This window comes from Rhinopithecus roxellana, chromosome 4, assembly GCF_007565055.1.
Source record: "Rhinopithecus roxellana isolate Shanxi Qingling chromosome 4, ASM756505v1, whole genome shotgun sequence".
Lineage (NCBI taxonomy): Eukaryota > Metazoa > Chordata > Mammalia > Primates > Cercopithecidae > Rhinopithecus > Rhinopithecus roxellana.
This window is the reverse complement of record NC_044552.1, coordinates 77658936-77681111: the sequence shown is the minus strand read 5'-3', so window position 1 is coordinate 77681111 and position 22176 is coordinate 77658936. Positions and strand designations below refer to the sequence as shown.

The following is a 22176-nucleotide window of genomic DNA, read 5'->3' as shown; positions in this document are numbered from 1 at the left end:
GGGTTGCAATACTGGTCTCTGATAAAATAGACTTTAAACCATCAAAGATCAAAAGAGACAAAGAAGGCCATTACATAATGGTAAAGGGATCAATTCAACAGGAAGAGCTAACTATCCTAAATATATATGCACCCAGTACAGGAGCACCCAGATTCATAAAGCAAGTCCTTAGAGACATACAAAGAGACTTAGACTCCCATACAATAATAATGGGAGACTTCAACACTCCACTGTCAACATTAGACAGATCAACGAGACAGAAAGTTAACAAGGATATCCAGGAATTGAACTCAGGTCTGCACCAAGCAGACCTAATAGACATCTATAGAACTCTCCACCCCAAATCAACAGAATATACATTCTTCTCAGCACCACGTCACACTTATTCCAAAATTGACCACATAATTGGAAGTAAAGCACTCCTTAGCAAATGTAAAAGAGCAGAAATTATAACAAACTGTCTCTCAGACCACAGTGCAATCAAACTAGAACTCAGGACTAAGAAACTCAATCAAAACCGCTCAACTACATGGAAACTGAACAACCTGCTCCTGAATGACTACTGGGTACATAACAAAATGAAGGCAGAAATAAAGATGTTCTTTGAAACCAATTAGAACAATGATACAACATACCAGAATCTCTGGGACACATTTAAAGCAGTGTGTAGAGGGAAATTTATAGCACTAAATGCCCACAAGAGAAAGCTGGAAAGATCTAAAATGGACACTCTAACATCACAATTAAAAGAACTGGAGAAGCAAGAGCAAACACATTCAAAAGCTAGCAGAAGGCAAGAAACAACTAAGATCAGAGCAGAACTGAAGGAGACAGAGACACAAAAAAACCCTCCAAAAAAAATCAATGAATCCAGGAGTTGGTTTTTTGAAAAAATCAACAAAATTGACAGACCGTTAGCAAGACTAATAAAGAAGAAAAGAGGGAAGAATCAAATAGACGCAATAAAAAATGATGAAGGGGATATCACCACCGATCCCACCGAAATACAAACTACCATCAGAGAACACTATAAACACCTCTACGCAAATCAACTAGAAAATCTAGAAGAAATGGATAATTTCCTGGACACTTACACTCTTCCCAGACTAAACCAGGAAGAAGTTGAATCCCTGAATAGACCAATAGCAGGCTCTGAAATTGAGGCAATAATTAATAGCCTACCAACCAAAAAAGTCCAGGACCAGATGGATTCACAGCTGAATTCTACCAGAGGTACAAGGAGGAGCTGGTACCATTCCTTCTGAAACTATTCCAATCAATAGAAAAAGAGGGAATCCTCCCTAACTCATTTCATGAGGCCAACATCATCCTGATACCAAAGCCTGGCAGAGACACAACAAAAAAAGAGAATTTTAGACCAATATCCCTGATGAACATCGATGCAAAAATCCTCAATAAAATACTGGCAAACCGGATTCAGCAGCACATCAAAAAGCTTATCCACCATGATCAAGTGGGCTTCATCCCTGGGATGCAAGGCTGGTTCAACATTCGCAAATCAATAAACGTAATCCAGCATATAAACAGAACCAAAGACAAGAACCACATGATTATCTCAATAGATGCAGAAAAGGCTTTTGACAAAATTCAACAGCCCTTCATGCAAAAAATGCTCAATAAATTTGGTATTGATGGAACGTACCTCAAAACAATAAGAAATATTTATGACAAACCCACAGCCAGTATCATACTGAATGGGCAAAAACTGGAAAAATTCCCTTTGAAAACTGGCACAAGACAAGGATGCCCTCTCTCACCACTCCTATTCAACATAGTGTTGGAAGTTCTGGCTAGGGCAATCAGGCAAGAGAAAGAAATAAAGGGTATCCAGTTAGGAAAAGAAGAAGTCAAATTGTCCCTGTTTGCAGATGACATGATTGTATATTTAGAAAACCCCATTGTCTCAGCCCAAAATCTCCTTAAGCTGATAAGCAACTTCAGCAAAGTCTCAGGATACAAAATTAATGTGCAAAAATCACAAGCATTCCTATACACCAGTAACAGACAAACAGAGAGCCAAATCATGAATGAACTTCATTCACAATTGCTTCAAAGAGAATAAAATACCTAGGAATCCAACTTACAAGAGATGTAAAGGACCTCTTCAAGGAGAACTACAAACCACTGCTCAGTGAAATGAAAGAGGACACAAACAAATGGAAGAACATACCATGCTCATGGATAGGAAGAATCAATATCATGAAAATGGCCATACTGCCCAAGGTTATTTATAGATTCAATGCCATCCCCATCAAGCTACCAATGAGTTTCTTCACAGAATTGGAAAAAACGGCTTTAAAGTTCATATGGAACCAAAAAAGAGCCCACATTGCCAAGACAATCCTAAGTCATAAGAACAAAGCTGGAGGCATCACGCTACCTGACTTCAAACTATACTACAAGGCTACAGTAACCAAAACAGCATGGTACTGGTACCAAAACAGAGAGATAGACCAATGGAACAGAACAGAGTCCTCAGAAATAATACCACACATCTACAGCCATCTGATCTTTGACAAACCTGAGAGAAACAAGAAATGGGGAAAGGATTCCCTATTTAATAAATGGTGCTGGGAAAACTGGCTAGCCATAAGTAGAAAGATGAAACCCGATCCTTTCCTTACTCCTTATACGAAAATTAATTCAAGATGGATTAGAGACTTAAATCTTAGACCTAATACCATAAAAACCCTAGAAGAAAACCTAGGTAGTACCATTCAGGACATAGGCATGGGCAAGGACTTCATGTCTAAAACACCAAAAGCAACGGCAGCAAAAGCCAAAATTGACAAATGGGATCTCATTAAACTAAAGAGCTTCTGCACAGCAAAAGAAACTACCATCAGAGTGAACAGGCAACCTACAGAATGGGAGAAAATTTTTGCAATCTACTCACCTGACAAAGGGCTAATATCCAGAACCTACAAAGAACTCAAACAAATTTACAAGAAAAAAACAACCCCATCAAAAAGTGGGCAAAGGATATGAACAGACATTTCTCAAAAGAAGACATTCATACAGCCAACAGACACATGAAAAAATGCTCATCATCACTGGCCATCAGAGAAATGCAAATCAAAACCACAATGAGATACCATCTCACACCAGTTAGAATGGCAATCATTCAAAAGTCAGGAAACAACAGGTGTTGGAGAGGATGTGGAGAAATAGGAACACTTTTACACTGTTGGTGGGATTGTAAACTAGTTCAACCATTATGGAAAACAGTATGGCAATTCCTCAAGGATCTAGAACTAGATGTACCATATGACCCAGCCATCCCACTACTAGGTATATACCCAAAGGAGTATAAATCATGCTGCTATAAAGACACATGCACACGTATGTTTATTGTGGCACTATTCACAATAGCAAAGACTTGGAATCAACCCAAATGTCCATCTGTGACAGACTGGATTAAGAAAATGTGGCACATATACACCATGGAATACTATGCAGCCATAAAAAAGGATGAGTTTGCGTCCTTTGTAGGGACATGGATGCAGCTGGAAACCATCATTCTTAGCAAACTATCACAAGAACAGAAAACCAAACACCGCATATTCTCACTCATAGGTGGGAACTGAACAATGAGATCACTTGGACTCGGGAAGGGGAACATCACACATCGGGGCCTATCATGGGGAGGGGGGAGGGGGGAGGAATTGCATTGGGAGTTATACCTGATATAAATGACGAATTGATGGGTGCTGACGAGTTGAACGGTGCAGCACACCAACATGGCACAAGTATACATATGTAACAAACCTGCACGTTATGCACATGTACCCTAGAACTTAAAGTATAATAAAAAAAAAAAAAAAAAAAAAGAAAAGTCTGGAAGAAAAGAGACAAGTTAGGAAGTTACTGAACATCTAGCTCAGTGGCAATGTATGCGAGACGCAGGGAGGTGCTGGCATGGACAAGAACAAGCAGAAAGTTATGAGATTTTATGGAGGTACAACTGGAGCTCCAGAGAGTCATGTATATAATTAAACGAAGAGCTGATTCAAATGGTCAGAGGATCTGGAAGAGTCCCAGAAATTTTGTCACATGCCTTGATTTCCCCCAATGAGAAAAACTGGAACCATTAACACTAATTTACAAAGATGCTATAAACAACAGTGAGGCATCTATTAGAACTTAGCTGCTTATGAAGCTCTTAAAAAAATGAAAGGTATTATAATTATTCTTTTTTTTTTTTTTGAGACAGAGTCTCACTCTGTCGTCCAGGCTGGAGTGCAGTGGTGTGACCTCGGCTCACTGCAAGCTCCGCCTCCCAGGTTCACGCCATTCTCCTGCCTCAGCCTCCCGAGTAGCTGGGACTACAGGTGCCCACCACCATGCCCGGCTAATTTTTTGTATTTTTTAGTAGAGAAGGGGTTTCACTGTGTTAGCCAGGATGGTCTCGATCTCCTGACCTCGTCATCCGCCCGCCTCGGCCTCCCAGAGTGCTGGGATTACAGGTGTGAGCCACTGCACCATCCTATAATTGTGCTTTAATCAAGTAATCTAAGTATTCCCTAGGGAAGTTTTCCCAGACTTTCTGGGTCTGAAGAATTACCTGAGGGTGAGGAGTGGGGCTCCTGGAGAACAGATTTATGGTGAAATCCAATGCTCCAGATTGAAGCCTGAGCATTTGTATTTTTAACAAGTGCCCTGGTCATTTTTATGGCTAAGCACTTTCTCCCCTGAACATGGCAGAAAGGGATGGTGAATTAGGCACCTAAACACGGTGGGGGAAAAAAGAAGTTAAGGCCGGGCGCAGAGGCTCATGCCTGTAATCCCAACACTTTGGGAGGCCCAGGTGGGCGGATCACTTGAGGTCAGGAGTTCGAGACCAGCTTGGCCAACATGGTGAAACCCCATCTCCGCTAAAAATACAAAAATTAGCCAGGCGTGGTGGCGGATGCCTGTAGTCCCACCTACTCATGCTATTCGGGAGGCTGAGACAAGAACTGCTTGAACTCGGGGGGTGGAGGTTGCAGTGGAGATCTGCCACTGCACTCCAGCCTGGGTGACACAGCAAACCTCCATCTCAAAAAACAAAACAAAACAAAAAAGAAGTTGAAAGAAATCAGTTATCATAGTTCTTTAGATGTTCACTTTTTAACAGCTGTTTTCCCAAAAATACCATATCTGATGCCAGCATTTTTCACTGAAAAACTTCAGATGACTGAAACCAAAGCTGAGTAACTGCTTACAGAGAAAACAGCAACATTAAATGTATACAAGTACTTGAAACAATTCATCAATGATTTAGGGTGTGCTTTTCTAAAATGGAGCTTTCCCTGAGAGCGAACCAATGGGGCTAGAGTCTTAACCTCTACAACAGAAGCGTCCAGTCTTTTGGCTTCCCTGGGCCATATTAGAAGAAGAATTGTCACGGGCCACACATAAAATACACTAATACTAATGATACCTGATGAGTTAAAAAAAAAGAAAAAGAAAAAGAAAGAAAAAGTCGCAAAAAAAAAAAAATCTCAGAATGTTTTAAGAGTTTATGAATTCGTGTTGGGCTGCATTCAAAGCCATCCTGAGCCACATGTGGCCAGTGGGCCGCAGGCCGGACAAGCTTGTGCTACAAGATGTGGCTTGGCCTCCTTTCTGCTCCGATCTCCAGCAGCGCAGAGATCAGGTGGTTTGCCCATCTTCAATCTCTGGTCCTCCCAAGCTACAATGCAAATTCCATGCTGGTATGGGCATCTGTGTTACTTATAACACCGCATCCCCCTTATTTAACCCAATACTCAGCACAGGGGGCACACAGATAAACTAAGGAGAGAGGAGGAAAGGTGAAGAAGTAGGAGGAAAGGAAGCACATATGGAGAAAAGAGAGAGAATGAAACCTACAGGCATGTGACACTTGGGGTAGCCAGCATCCATTCTCCCTTCCTAGTGCCCTCCCTTCTAAGTGGAGCAGGTAGCTCGGCTGCCACTGCAGAAGCCAAAGAGAGTCCCTGAGGCTTCTACCAAATATCTTCTCTTACTGCTGCAATACAGCCAAGGGGCGAGCACACAACCACAGCTTGGCCAATCAAGACTCCTTTTTTTGGGATACCATCACTTGAAAAAGAGATGGCAGGCTGAATGACTGGAGATCACTGAAGCCATAGCAATGCTGGGTGAAAAGTGACATTCTTGCCTGCTCAGAGCCTGGCCCTTGGTCCATTCCAAGCTGCCTTCATATCCTTGCCATAAATGCCTATTTGCCTAACTTGCCCAGAATCAGTTTTTGCCACTTGCATCAAAAACCCTATTACAGAAAGCAAGAGAAAGGAGATGGGGAGGTGGGGGTGGGGAGAAAAGGGAATGTAGTGATTAAGAGTAGCCCAGTACCAGCAACTTCCTCATACTTTTGACAATTATCCCATCCAGAGATCAGAAGGAAGGTATTCCCTAAATACGTATTTCCTTGTGAATTTATGAGAAGCATGTTTACAAACTGTAATAAAGCTAAACATTCCCACAGAAGGTAATAAGACTTTTAAGACCTTAGAAGTCTTAAAGACTGAGATGATATGTGGTAAAATAGTTACTAAACACATTTCCCATATCTACTAGAGCACGGATACATACAGCAGTAATTCTCAACCCAGGCCCATATATGGAACATGAATGAATGGGTGGAAGGCATCTCATAGGCCAGTTTTGCCAGTGGGGTTCAAAGGTATCAATTTAAAAAGACGCTACTTTAAGGCTATTACCTTTAAGTAATCTTTGGCCTAGTTTCATCACTACACTTGAGAACAATGAAACCACACTTACAAGTCACAGTTCCAATGAAAAAACAATATTCAGAATGTATCTTTTTGTGAAAAATCTAGAATTCAAAAGGAAAATCGGCTTAGTTTTGTGGATAAAAATAAAAAGAGCTAAGAGTCTTTAAAGTCAAACATTTTGACTAAGCAATTAGGAGACTAGAGTCAGAAAGTCTGTACCCCGATACATGGAAGCTGCAATGCCCAAGCAGCACCGTCTTCGTCTGACCGGAGCTTTGTTGTACATGGATTTTTACATACATTTTCTCACTTGGGTGTTATTATACCTGGGAGCTACATGAATGAATATTACTTTAACTCTTTATAGATGAAGAAAATGAATACTAGATTAGATACAGTCATAGAACAAGAAAACAGAAGACCAAAGACTGCAATTTGTTATCTTCTGACTTCTAGTACCATCCAGCAAATACTCCATTCCTCCACACTGCCTTGCGACAGAAGCAACATCGGAAATGCCTGCCAACTCACAGAATGAAGGAACTATCCGCACAGATACCCCCGGTTTATGACAAAGTTTTCAAAGAACACTGTACACCAAAACCAGCCTTTTATACCTGTAATTTCTGGTGATCAGCAGCTCCATCAGTAAGCTTTAACTGCTGGCTTTTGGCTTAGAGACATTTAACCAGCCCCTCATGTACTGGAATTTCCTGGGGGCAAGCTTCCACCCCAATAGCTCTCCTTTAGCCTGAAAAGGTAGTGGCCAGATGGGGAAAGGCAATCAGACAGATCAGTCCCTGCTTACCTAGCTAAGCACCAGTTCTTTGAGAAGCTGGCTCTGGATCCGGACTAGGGAAAGCACATGATCCAGGCAGACCTAGGCCAGACTGTCACCGAAATTGACACCAGAAAGAACAGAAACTCCTCAAGCTACACACTTTAAGGTTAACTCCAGAGACCAAAAACAAAAGCAAGCAAGCAAAGAAACAAAAAGACTTCAGGACAGACAATGAAGGGCACCAGGGAAAGCAGATGTTTTCCTACACAAACTTTGTTCTCCAGCTGATCTCTGTGACACTAAAATACCTACACAGAAATCCTAGGATTTAAATATCCCAGATATGATCAGAAGTCCTTTAAGATTTAAAACTTTCCTGCCAAAGAAAGAAACCGTACTGAGACAGGGGGAGAAGGTGGTGACATTTAAAGGATTCTTATCCTGCAATCCTGAAGGATTTCTGTTCTAATTGCCATAGCCCCTTAATCAGCTGGTGTAACGGGGTCACTTCCAGCTAGTCAGTGAGAGAATGAAAAGTGGGAACTCACATGCCCCAGAAAAGAAATCTACATTTATATTCCTTTCATCCTCTCCGAAACAAATTGGTATTTTATCTTATTTTTCAAAAGGAATGAATATAAATAAAAATAGTTTCTTCCAATTCGGTTAGAGTTCTCTTCTCAAGGTCTGTGAAGGAAATGGAATTGCTGTTACTCTCATTTTGCCCAGGGCAGCACTCAGGGAGAATAAAAAGTTATTAGATAAATGCCACTGATATTCTACATTTAGCTAACTCATGTGCCCAAGCTCCAGGACAGTTTCTGTGAAAGCCAGACCTGACAATCAGTTACAGTTAAGGCAGTCACCCCTTGAAAGGTGTAAATTTTTCTTTCGTGTATTTCTCCTTCAGTAACTCAGTAACAACTTCTAGAACATTCAGCTAAAAGGGTGAAGACACAATAAGATGGGGTAAGATGGGGAGACTGAGATTACAAGAACATTGCTTCTACCTGGACCCCTGGGTTGCAAAACCAAGCCAGAAAAGTAAAAAAAAGAAAGTGTCACTATTAGGAAGGGGAGCAAATTATGCAATATAAACTACCTGGTACCACACAGGTAAAGAGGCCAGGAAGAATAAATGCTAATTTAGCATTCCCCCAGGGATCAGAGAGATGCTGCCTCCATGATGAAAGCAATGTAAAAAAGCAGGGCTGACGGAAGAGCATTCTCCTTGCCTGTAAGTCCCAACTCTACAATTCACCCTGGACATGAGGTCCATCTCCCTAGTGAGGAATATACACTGATTTATCAAAGTCTCTGGTTTTATACATACACACACACACACACACTTTTTTTTTTTAATTAAAGAGACAAAGGCCGGGTGTGGTGGCTCACACCTGTAATCCCAGCACTTTGGGAGGCTAAAGCGGGAGGATTACTTGAGGTCAGGAGTTCAAGACCAGCCTGACAAATAGGGCAAAACCCGGTCTCTACTAAAAATACAAAAAATTGGCAGGTGGTGGTGGGCCCCTGTAATTCCAGCTACTCAGGAGGCTGAGGCACGAGAATCGCCTGAACCCAGGAAGCAGAGGTTGCAGTGAGCTGAGATTGTGCCACTGCAATCCAGCCTGGGTGATGGAATGAGACTGTCTCAAAAATAAACAAATAAATAAATAAAACAAAAATGCAGGGTTTCACTATGGTCATCTCAGATGGTCTCAAATTCCTGGGCTCAAGTAATCCTCCCATCTTGGCCTCCCAAAGTGCTGGGATTATAGGTATGAGCCACTGTGCCTAGCCTGATTTCTAGAAGTCTCTGGATTTGGTCACTGGGCCACCACTGATCTTGAAGAAAATAGTTTATGCTAATGGGAGATGTTACTGGGAGTGGTACAAAGAAAAGGGTGGTTTTAACTATGTCAACAGGCATGCAGAAAGCGGCTTGTGGACAGGCAGGGAAAGAGAGGGAGAGAGCCCATCATAAAGTAAGATCTGAACAGGGCACACGTTCTAAGGGACCAAGAGACCGACTAAATGGAAGAAGGCGGTTCAAAAGAGCTAAGGCAAAGTGTGGGGTCTGGGGTTTGCTTATTTGTTTACCAGGGGAAGTAAGTACACATACCAGAGGGAAATTTAGAAAGGTAAAGTTTAGGAAGTCAACCACATGTTATTCACACACTGGAGAATCAAGTTGCCAAACACGGCCTACGGCAAGACTGCGTCAAACTTCCTTCTTCAAGCTACAAAGGATAAGCGGGAAATGCGTGCGGAATAGGAAACATGCCTGATTATTGGGACCTACTTATCTAGTCTTCAAATCATTTTTTTTTTCTTTGAGACAGAGTCTCATTCTGTCGCCCAGGCTAGAGTGCAGTGGCGTAATCTTGGCTCACTGCAAGCTCCGCCTCCCGGGTTCACGCCATTCTCCTGCCTCAGCCTCCCGAGTAGCTGGGACTACAGGTGCCCACCACCACGCCCAGCTAATTTTTTGTATTTTTAGTAGAGATGGGGTTTCACCATGTTAGCCAGGATGGTCTCGATCTCCTGATCTCATGATCCGCCCGCCTCAGCCTCCCAAAGTGCTGGGATTACAGGTGTGAGCCACCAAACCCGGCCTCAAATCGTTTTAGGGACTGCAAACTCCTTCTCTGGCCCTTCATGCTAATGCTACCATGGTTACCCTGATATCCCATTTACACCAGTGAAATTACACTGTGTTAAGTGCACTTAAACAGCATATTTTACTTAGTAGGAATCTGAAGGATTTCTAAGTCAAAGTTTTTCCTTTACCTTACTTTTGGTGTTTAGTTTGTATTTCCACACAGTTCTCCCAGACCAGTTTTTACAAATGTAGTTTTTGTTTGTGTGTTTGTTTGTTTGAGACAGTCTCGTTCTGTCACCTAGGCTGGAGTACAGTGACATGATCTTGGCTTACTGCAACCTCTGCCTCCTGGGTTCAAGCAATTCCCCTGCCTCAGCCACCCAAGTAGCTGGAATTACAGGCGTGTGCCACCATGCATGGCTAATTTTTCTATTTTTAGTAGAGATGAGGTTTTGCCATGTTGGCCAGGCTGGTCTTGAACTCCTGACCTCAGGTGATCCACCCGCCTCGGCCTCCCAAAATGCTGGGATTACAGGCGTGAACCACTGCGGCCGGCCCCATGCTGACCTGTTCAGACAGCATACTTCAGGTGTCAGAGGGGGCCTTTCCTGTGCATCTTCCATGCATACCTCTCATTCGTCCCTAGACAGGCTTGTTATTGATGCCAGTGAGTCTATCATCTTGGATCTGATGAGTTAAATTTTGGTCCCAGACTGAAGAGGTATGGTGTGTTTTTCATAAGAGCAGAAAAGCAGCATGAACATTTTCTATTTATGGTTATTAGCATGTACACAAAGGAGTATTAGCCATACCTTGCTGTAAAAAGGAGAATCTTTACAGAATCTCTAAAACAAATAAAGAGCTGCTTATTACATTTCCAATAAAAACCAGTCAAGAAGTGAGAAACATCTGTAGTTCTTTTACAAGATCTGAAATGCTATCAGTAGGTCTCGGATTATGGCCAATCCTGACAGTGCCTGGCATTTAAGGCTATATCCTTTATAAAACAAAACCAGAACAGACTTGTAACAGAAAATTCTCAAAAACAGGGGCGGGGCAGGGGGTAGAGGGAGAGTTGTATCTGGATGAATCTTTTCTAGCTGTCAAGGCCCATATTGCTATTTTATAGCAAATGCTTCAGATTGTACAAGATAACACATAATTCAGTTGATTCTCTGAAGCAAATCTAAGGCTGATATGAAAAATGTTAACAGATATTTTGTAAAGAAACAGAGGAGCAGCGCTGCTGCCCACTAGATACATTATGCAAGCTACATATACAATTTAAAAATTTCTAGTAGCCACATTAAGGAAAAAAAAAATTTTCAATAATATATTTTATTTAATCCACTACACACAAATCATTTCAACCCTGTTTTTGAGAATTTTCCATTACAAGTCTTCTTTGATTTTGTTTTATAAAGGATATAACCTTAAATGCTAGACAGTGTCAGGACTGGCCAACCTGTATTACATACTAGATTAAATAGAAACTCTATTTCAGATCTTATAAGAGAGCTACAGATGTTTCTAATGTCCTGACTGGTTTTATATAATCCATATAAAATATTAAGGTATTTCACATTTTTTTGTTCAAACTAAGTGTTTGAAATCGGGCATGTATTTATGCTTACAACACATAATCAATTCAGACTAGCCACATTTCAGGTCCTCAGGAGCTACAAGTGGCTAGTGGTTATTATATTGGATAACAGGATATTGACCAACATTTCTTGTAAATATAGTTGTAACGAACATAAAAGCAGGTAAGAAAAAATGGAATTTTACCACACGAATTCAAGGACATTTTAATATTATCAGTAAAGCTATATAATTATCCTGATTGGTATTAAAAAGAAATTGAAATCCAAAACTAAAAGCAGGAATAACAATGCTTAAACAAGACGACAAATATCATTCAAAATAACAATTTAAACACTAGGCTAGAAAGTTCTTTGTCACTACTATTCGTACGTGTTTTGCAGAGCTTTGACCAATTCAATAAGACCTGAACCAAAATTTGGTAGAGGAGAAAATAATATTTGATTGTAGATTATATGATTATGTATCTAGAAAACCTAAGGGAAATAACTGAAAACTTATTTGAATCAGTGAGTTCAAAAAAACTACTAGGTACAAAATGTATAAAATAACCAAAGTTTCGTAGAAGAGAAAACAGAATTATCACTAAATTTGATTATATGTTATATGATTATGTATCTAAAAATCTAAGGGAAATAACTGAAAATTTAGTGAGTTCAGTAAGGGAACTAGGTACAAAATAAATATAAAATCAGTAGCAGGAGCTAGTTTAGTCGGGTGTGGCGGTATGCACCTGTAGTCCCAGCTACTTGGGAGGCTAAGGCAGGAAGACGGCTGGAGCCCAGAAGATGGCTGCACTCCAGTCTGGGCGAGAGCAAGACCCTGTATCTAACAAGAGTCAGTAACACTTGTATATGCCATCAATAATGAAAAAGGAATGCATTTGATAGCAACGACAAAAAGCAAATACCTGAGAATGGAGAAGAGATTTCAAGGCTACTGCAACAAGTAATCATATCATTGTCAGAAATGTGGAGATCTAGAAAAGCGTGTGTTTGGGACATTACTTGTAATAGTGAAAAGCTGAAAACAATAATTTCCAAGAGAAGTCATTAGGCGTAATATCGTGCATCTGCCTGATGAAATAGTATGACTATTAAAATTCTGGGCTGTAAAGATTGCTTTCTAATACGAAAAATTGCCATGGTAGAATATGAAGTCAGAGAAGAATGTAAGATCACAGTACCCTGAATTATTACAATTTAAAATATATATTTTTTAAAAACAAGAACAGGTCAGCATGAGAGCGGGGGCTGGCCCAGGGTTCACACATGAGGGCCTGCAAAAGCACATGGCAAGCACAGACATGAATAAATTCCTTTAGCTTGCATCTACAAAGTATTACGCCCAGTCTTTTTATTTTTATTTATTTTTTAATGTGCAATTGATAACCACCTGGTCTACCTGGGTTACCCCTGACTACACACTTACTAGCTGAGTAATCATGGACAACATACTTAATCACTCAGCACCTCCATTTCTTCATCTGTAAAACGGGGGAAATAAAAATATCTATTTCAGAGTTTGAGAATCAAATGAAACAGGATATACAGAACTCCCGGTAAAGTGCCTGGCACATAGTAAGCATCCAAGAAACGTATACCACAAAAATAACAGTGTACACTCCCTTGTCTTAGTTTCTACCAAGAGCTGACTGTAAGATCATTAATTAGCAGTTTCATCCACTAATTGGAAGCTTGATATCCACTAATAAGTGGCTTGTCATCCACGAATCTGTCATTATCAACTAAGGAATAGCAAAGTATACATTCATTAACAGATAAAATCTGGGTCATTTTGACAGCACTCAATCACTCAATCACCATCAAAGGCTGTAGAAATCCAGGTTACAGCCAATACTTCAGGCAAAGAAATCATCATGTCTTAGGGACAGTTTTCCAAGAGAAGCACAAGAACTTCACCCTTTCCCTGGTGCTTTCTAGCCTGTACAGGTTAGGCAGGTGCGTGTGACTCTCCACTCCCAGACCCAATCCCTCTGTCTCAGCTCAGTCCAGTGCTGAACAATCAAGGTAATCTATGGCAGGGATGAAGTGGGGAGGTAACCCCACACCTGTTCTCTGTTCCCCCAGACTTACCTGCAGAGCTACAGCCTTCACCATTCCTAAAGATACTCCTGTGTTTCTCACTTTAGAATTTCTGCCCATCCACTACTATAACCCAGTGCTTCCAGAAAGAAAAATTAAACCCCAAATATCAACCATTCTCATCCATGAGATCTTTGTCTTTCTTGAAGGGGGTTAGAGAAAGAATGTAGGATTGCAGATAAAAGTAAAAAGCACTGGGAAATCTCAAAATAGCAGTGTGCTTACTTTAGGGACAGAGGATAAAAATAAGTCGTTAAGAGCTTTGCAGTGGGCTAAGGAGAGACGCTACTCACGAAGAACAGGTGAGGATAGCAGAAAGCAGGTGAACCAGTGCTTGAGACTAAAGGAAGAAGAAAGAGATGATCATATGGTTTACTCCCCTACCTCTACTTTCTCCTCTTTTCTCCATATACCATCATGCTCCGGCTAAGCTCTTCACTCCATCCCTTTCCTTGTCCCAGTGGGGAGATGGGCAATTCCACATCAGGAAGGGATGCTTTTCTGGCAAATCTGAATTCAGGTCTCCAGAGAACACTGGTATATACGGTGGCAAGGGACCGCAAGAAACAGGCGGAGTTAAGACACAGGCGTTTGAAGACTGGCCTGAAAAACTACCTAGAGTGCCATTTAACATTTTTTTTTTTTTTTTAATGGGAAACATACCCTGCGACTCTAAAGAAGCTCGAATAAATTTCAGGATGGTGAACATATTAGAAACAGTAAATATGTACTAAGTATTATGAACTATGATTATAAATAAAAGAACCAAAGAACGTAAGATGAACTTGAGAAACACTATTCCCCGACCCAAGCAAACTTAAAATTAACTACATAAAGTATATATAAATAGGCTGGGCACAATGGTGCACACCTGTAATCCCAACACTTCGGGAAGCCGAGGCGGGAGGATCACTTGAGGCCACGAGTTCGAGACCAGCCTGGCCAATATGGTGAAACCCCTGTCTCTAGCAAAAATACAAAAATTAGCAGGGTGTGGTGGCACATGCCTGTAATCCCAGCTACTCAGGAGGCTGAGGCACAAGAACTGTTTGAACCCAGGAGGCGGAGGTTGCAGTGAGCCAGGATCGCACTAGTGCCCTACAGCCTGGGTGACAGAGTAAGGCTCTGTCTTCAAAAAAAAAAAAAAAAGTATACATAAGTGACAACTCCCAGGCACTCCAAAAGGTGAAAAATGTCTGTGGGACATAGGACTCAGGGCCACCTTCACTACTGAATGAGACTTCAGCAGGATCCTTGAAACACTGTTTCTCCAAAAGAATACAAAAGCTTTATGTTTTTAGGGCAGAAAATGCTCCCCTCTGCCCCTTTACTACTTAGCTTTTGTTTCATTGTTGTTGACATCAATAAGCAATCTAAGGACAGTATTCAGTTTTTAAGACCTGATACTCATTTCATATACAAGATTTTCTTTTCTTTAGAAAAAAACATTAAGGTAATTTTTTCCTTTAACATCATTTCTATCTAGGTTTCCAATTTTCCTTTTGGCAAAAATCAGTTTTCTGATGTTTTCACTTAAAATAGCTCATCAGTGTCACCATGAACCATAAACATTATCTGAAACATTTACACGACTTTCTCTGGGACTAAGTCATGCTTTCGTCTTTTTCCCATGAATCACTTGACAAAAAGTAGTGGTAACAACAGGTATACTCACCATCCCATGGCAGAAAACCCAGGAGAACACCAGAAAGGAAAAGCTGTAGTTAACTGACATTTAGAGTTTAGTGCCAGCTACTAAGGCTGCCTTATCTTTAATTAGAAACCAAATTACCTTTGTCTGTTCACTGTCGGGGTCTTCAAGCCAGGCATAAGGGTCACAAATTTTATGTCCATGATAATCCTGTACCTGTAAAAGACAAAATGAGGTATTAGATAATTACTCTCTAACCCCGATTAAAACTGGTATTTTTTTTAATGTAATGGAGAAATACGAAAGGGATGGACAAAAATACTAATTGGCTCACTGGCAACGTGTCTGCCCAAATTACCACATGAACCAAAGTTGGCAGGTTCTCAAAGGTGTCAAGCCACCCTTCATGAAAAGAATGTTTTAGCTAGAGAGGAAAGAAAGATGAAAGGTCAGAACAGGAAACAGCTCTGTCCCTACAACACAAAACAAAGACCTGCCACTGTGCTAAAGAAACTTGAAAACGTGCTGTCAGCAGCCAAGCACAGAATGACACAATACAGTGGACAATACAGTGGGCACACAAGAAGGGCACGTCAGGGAGGGGGCTCACACACGTGCTCGTTCTCCTGTTCCACTGAGTTTCCCAATGATTAGAAAATCTCCCTGCAATATAGCCCAGTCAATTTTGCTTTTAAGTCTACACTGCCAAAAAGCAAGTTACTAATATGTAGTATAACGATTCTAATTGACGTATGTTTAAAGAGCTGACTTAAATGCAATGGCAAAACATTTTAAAACTAATGCCTTTCTTCCTTTTTATTGTTATGAAATCCTTTTTCTTTTTAATGTTTACAAAAAGAAGGTGCAAAAGCATCACCCATTCAGTTTACCACAATATTGGAGGAAATAAAACTGCTTAGTGTAAGTAGAACCCAGCCAAAGGAAGCTTTCTGGAGCTTCTAAGGCCTGGCCTTAGAAGTCACCTGAAGGCATCTGAAGGAGCAAGTACAAGCAGTTTTCACCACTCCTCAAGTGATTATGCCAAAGTATTATCCAGCAGTAAAATCATTACAAAATCTCTCCACCTGATACCATCAAGATTAACCTCATTAGGGCAGGGTGTGGTGGTTCACACCCGTAATCGCAGCACTTTGGGAGCCTGAGGCGGGCGGATCACTTGAGGTCAGGAATTCAAGACCAGCCTGGTCAACATGCTGAAATCCTGTCTCTACTCAAAATTTAAAAATCAGCCGGGCATGGTGGCAGGTGCCTGCAATCTCAGCTACTCGGGAGGCTGAGGCAGGAGAATCTCTTGAACCCAGGAGGCAGAGGTTGCAGTGAGCTGAGACCATGCCATTGCACTCCAGCCCAGGCAACAGTGCAAGACTCCATCTCAAAAAACAAAACAAAACAAAACAAAAAGATTAACCCCATTAATGAAACCACACTGACAATGTCTTGCCAATCAAGTCTCTGAACCACTCCAACATACTGGTTAAGGCTTTCTGTATAAGGCTGTTGGGAAGACTACCTCTATCTCAGATGAATTTTTAATTTGTCTCCTTGCTTTGTTCTATAATGCCAGAAGGTAAGGGCTATTTCCTAAAGAAAGCTTAGCGCTGCTCTAGTTGCAGTGTGGCTGCTGGCTAGGTGAGAACAATCTCCCTGGCCCTTACAACACTGGGCCCTCCACATCTGTCCTCGTCTGATGCCAGCTGAAAGAACTCCTGGGGAAATGCACAACTGGATAAATGGGCAGGTAAGCCAGAACACTCTGTATATATTCTCATTAAACAACTGACGGAGCAAGAGACATAAAAACAAGAGCAAGGAACTTAAAACCCGACTAAAGCCTCTCCTGCTGGGTCTTCATAAAGTTACCAATTTCCAATACTGACCTCTCTAAATTGTAGCAGATTGTCACCACCGAACAAAAGCTTTTTATCTTCTCATCTGCAAGTCTTTTACATTTTACACACCTTGAAGTGGTTATAAAATAGGCTTAAAATAACAATCTTCTTTTCCTAGCATTAAGAAATCAGAAAATTTTGAATTGTAAAGCATCTTTCAATCATACACTTCTAGGAGCAACAGCAGGGACAAGGTTGGGTAACATGCCCAGAACCATATCAAGTTCAGAACCAAACCTGGGACTAAAGCAGTCAGCCCACCGTTTTCCCCAAACACTCATCAGAGGGGGCAGAATAGACACTTAAAAAATGTTCCTGGATTATGTTACTAAATTCAGGCATATCCAGAAATTTACACCAAGCAGCCCTATCTGCTCAGACCAGGCAACACCATCTACAGCAGATGGAAGTTATTGATCAGATATTTTTAACTAGGATAAGAAACTGATTCTCTCTAGGACAATTCCACAGCCAATCCCAGGAGTCACAACTCCCCACCTCCAATTTTTTCTAAGACCACACCCTACAAATGAGGTGGGTGTGTCTTATCGCCACGTCCCTTGAATCAAATTCTTCCACCTGATTTAAGTTTGCTAATCATTCTTGATCTCCCCAAGAGGCTTTAAAAATAGAGCCCTGATAAGGTACTGTACTACTTAATCCTGTTCGATATTTGTACCGTTCAACAGTTCACCCACTGCCTTCAGGACAAACTGCAGACTCGTACACACAGTACGCAGGACCCAGCAAACCTGCCCTGGTCATCTTTCAAGCCCCATGCCAGTTTATCCACCTACTGATGGTCTGGTCAGAATGGCCTTCTTGCCACCCTACAAACAAATGCAATTCCGCAACCATCCAGGTCTGCCTAGCTATGACTTTATTTTAGTCACAGGATCAGGAATGTCCTTTGTCCCTTACCCAACTGGTCAACTTCCAGACTCAATTTACCTAATCCTTCCTCCTCCTGATAGAAATTAGTCCCATCCTATTCTGTGTTCTCCTCTCATCCTAAATCCTCTTCTATCAGAGTGTGAGTCCCCTGTAGTAGGCCTGTATTTCCGGATAGCAACTCTCTTAAGCAGTGATCAATGGCATTGCACGAGAAGTGTCACGGCTTCCAAATTTCTGCCCAAAAAGGCAGAACTCCACCAAAACGGTTTCAATGCTCCAACACTTTCAGCAGAATATTGAGCATGTGGATGAAGGTGCTCGGTGAAAGAGACAGAAAGCTACAGCAATCCCCAGCTGATACTGGGGAGAAACAACCCATCCTAGAAACCAAAGGTTACAATTTAAGCAAATACCTAAGTCAAGCCTAGGGCTTAGTAACCAAATCTTAACGCAAAAAAAAAAAAAAAAAAAAAAAAAAAAGATACTCCACCGTAGGCTGAGGGAGCCACAGAACAGGATTCAGACTGGGCCAGAGCTATATTCCCTTAGCCATGAGGCTTCGAGTTATCATGAGTTGTTTAATGAGAAGGAACTGGAGTGTATTAAAATCCACAGTATACTCTTCCGAGTTAATTGTTTATAATCTTTTAGATGTCTTCATAAAATCCCCACTTAAACCTTTCATGAACTATTAAATACAGATAAATAAACTGTAGGATTTAGGCACCCAGAGTGGTGAAAAACTAACAAGTAACTCTAAAAACAAACTTAAAACTGCACTTATCAAACCACAGAATGGGTAGTTCTTTCTATTCTGAACCTCAAGAACCAGAACCAAATAGTCACATGTCTTCCCATTACTAGTCTGGAACACTGCAGAGCTAGACTGTCACGTGAATGAATGAATGAATGAATGGCAACATTCCTACTGCAGAAGCAAGTAAGTCCTATGGTCAGTCCAAATATTTCACATAGAGAAAAAAGGCCCATAACAGGTAAGAGCTGCTAAAAGTCACCTAACTAGTGAATGACAGAACCAGAACTAGCACTCTGGTCTTTTCATTTAGTCCAGCCTCTTTCTCTATTCCAGCAGGATCACTTTACTCCCATATACAAAGGAAACAACCCTTTAAATCACAGGAATAGAGCTTCTTGAGCTGTTAGGGTGAATTTAATAAGCAAGCAGCCGAGCAGACTAAGAAAACATGGTTACCAGATGGCCACTGGTCAAAGAAACTATGAATGTATACATAGGTGTCACTTGGAAGTCTTAATTTAAAACAGTATGTCCTTTAAAGCGTCAGCATCCTTTACCCCAACGTAACACGTGCTTTAAAGTAAACACTTTCTGGCATAAATCGGGAAAGTAAACAGAAAAACATTAAAACTGTGTTACACAAATACATACTCATTCTGATTATATTTTAAGTAATCTGAGAAATGTAAGAGAATTAGTAAGAGAATCATGGCCACATGTGGATGCAATCCAGTTCTTAAGACGTCAAATTCACGTTTACACAAAAAAGGTGTCTGCCCAGAATTCCGCCTACTGGATGTCAACATTTAGCTTGAGTTCATCTGCAGCTTAGGCAAATGGTGGTCAACTCCGCCACTAGACAAAACTTACTTATTCTGAAAAAGATCAACCCCTCTCCCTTCTAAGACCTCCTCTCACCCTCTCTCAACTCCTTCTCTTGTTTAAGAAAACATGGATCAGTATGGCCACACTACGGGGTCACTGCTCCGCCTTCCCCATTTCTGTCTGGGTCTCTGGCACCCCCAAGGCCCAATGCGCATCATCAGACCTGGGACAGGGTAGGCGCCCAATACACCTTTTAAAATCGAACGAATATGCTTCAACTCTAAGGACTTTTAAAGTGTAAGTTTTAAAAAGTTTGTTTTCGTTTTTAAATGTGACATCATATCACACACACACACACACACACACACACACACACACACACACGCACACACACCAGCGGACACTTTCTCCTACCACCATATTTAAGCAAGAGGCTTCGCCAGTCAAAGAAGCAGTGACACCGTCTGTCTTCCCACTCCCTACAGACACTCATTCCTACCCGGGCGTCTGCCCTTGACCCCGTTGATTCTGGAAAGCGGCCGGTCGGCGCTGCCCACAGACTCCGCCGCCAGCACTAGCAGAGTGACCGCCCGCGGGGCCCCAGCGCTGTAGAGGAGCCCCGCGCCCCCGGCCCAATTCTCCCAAACAAAGGCCGAGGGGGAGGGGAGGGACGCGGGGGGGCAAAGGGCTGCAGGGAGAAGAGCTGCGAGCGCCACGGGTCAGGCCGGCGGGGCACCTGCGCCCGGGAGCCCTGTGGGCGGGGGCAGGGGTACTTACGGCACTCTCGTCGCGGTACACGTCGGGGTACTGAAGGGACAGCATGGCCGGGGACAGGCAGGGGGCAGCGTGGAGGGGCGCGGGCTCCGGGAGCTGACCTGAGCGAGCCGGGCTGACCGCGAGGCGCTGCTGGGGCGCAGGCAGCGGCAGGGCGGGCGGCTCACGGCCACAGCTAGCACAAACCGACTGGCGGCGCGGCGGCGAGGACGTGCAGAAAGCAGGAAGCCGCTGTCGGCGAGGCCGGGAGCCCCTCCCCGGCGGGCGGGCCCAGCGGCGGCGGCGGCGGCGGCGGCGGCAAGAGGGAGCGGGCGGTGCAGAGCGTGCGCCAAGCCCGGCGCACAGCTCCCTCTGCAGGAGCGCCGGCCGCGCCCGCGCCGCCCGGGCGCATGGAGGCACGCCGGCTACGCGCTCGCCCACGCCCGGCCGCCTGCCCGGCCTCTGCGCCTGGGACACGTCCCTCCACTGAGGCCGGGTCCCCGCGCCTTCCCCAGCGCCCTGCCTCGCTTTGGCAGCGCTCGCAGGACTGCCCGTAGGAGAGTGAAGCCCCTGGGTTTCCTTGCTGATGGAGTCCGCCACTATCCCCAGCCTTCCTGTTCCCGGGCTGGGTACGGCGGCGAAGGGAGACCTTGCCTCTCCCCAGCCTTGGAAGCAGAGGGTTGGAAGCAGTGGCCTTATGTCCACTGCCTGCGACTCTGGACTTGAAGGGAAGAAGTAATCGATCATGATGACCGTGAAAGAAACACGTCTGCCTTCATCCCAGGACCACTGGTGGACACTGGGTGGTTTAGCATCCGGACTATGGAGATGCTTTGGAGGTGTTGGCAGGACTACGGCTGAGCCCTTATTTGAGATTTACCAATTGAGAAACGACCAAGATTAAGAGGCCTGGAACTCATCGGGGGTATTTTATTTATCCTGCCTGTTCCTCATTTCCCCTCCTGCTGTCATGCTTGTTTATTGAACACCTACTGTTTATGGGGGAAAAAAGATATTAGACAGGATGCTTGACCTCAAACCCATGAAAATTTAACAGTTACATGTCATCATCCTCGGGCTAGCAGCGGTATGTGTTCTGGTCTTACTTCCTGGACCACCCAGAAGAGACTTTATAGCCCCAGTCATCAGGGATATAGTGTGTGCCCAGTATGTTTTCTATCCCTGGCTTCCAAAAAGTCCTGGAAGAAAGAATAGGTGTAACCAGAAAGTCCTTCACGTCCTGAATCTAAGTGGATATGGTAACTATTGTAAACTTGTATCCTCCATCTCTTTTGTGATATGGTCCCAATTCCACGCCTCGCCCTTAGTTCACCATTTCCGTTCATAGTGATGTGTCATCATTTCTGCGTCTGATCCCGGATACCCCCTCCTTGGGCAATCTGAGAATTCTCAATTCTGGGAGAACTCACGCTATTGGTAACAAACTTCGTGCAAACACAGGGGCATAGCCTGCTACAGCCCAGAAGTCCCAATTCCAATCCCCACCTCCTGCCTTCCCTAGCTGTCACCTGACGCAGGGACTGGCAGGCATT

The 22176-nt window shown here is 42.8% G+C and overlaps 1 protein-coding gene across 2 annotated transcripts in view; it reads right to left on the bottom strand.

Annotated features, from left to right (window-relative positions):
• Positions 1–20939, bottom strand: part of PREP (prolyl endopeptidase) — a 137488-nt gene extending 116549 nt beyond the window's left edge. Inside the window, exons 1-2 of one of the 2 annotated variants that reach the window (XM_010352509.2) lie at positions 20648–20939; positions 15626–15700 (exon numbers count right to left, since the gene is read on the bottom strand). In XM_010352509.2, the coding sequence (XP_010350811.1) occupies positions 15626–15700; positions 20648–20692 (120 nt within the window). In that variant the 5' untranslated portion in view covers positions 20693–20939. Of the gene's footprint in view, positions 1–14217; positions 14368–15625; positions 15701–20647 lie in introns of those variants that run through there. The other variant, XM_030929189.1, reaches the window with a different exon arrangement.
• Between the last annotated feature and the right edge of the window lie 1237 nt (positions 20940–22176).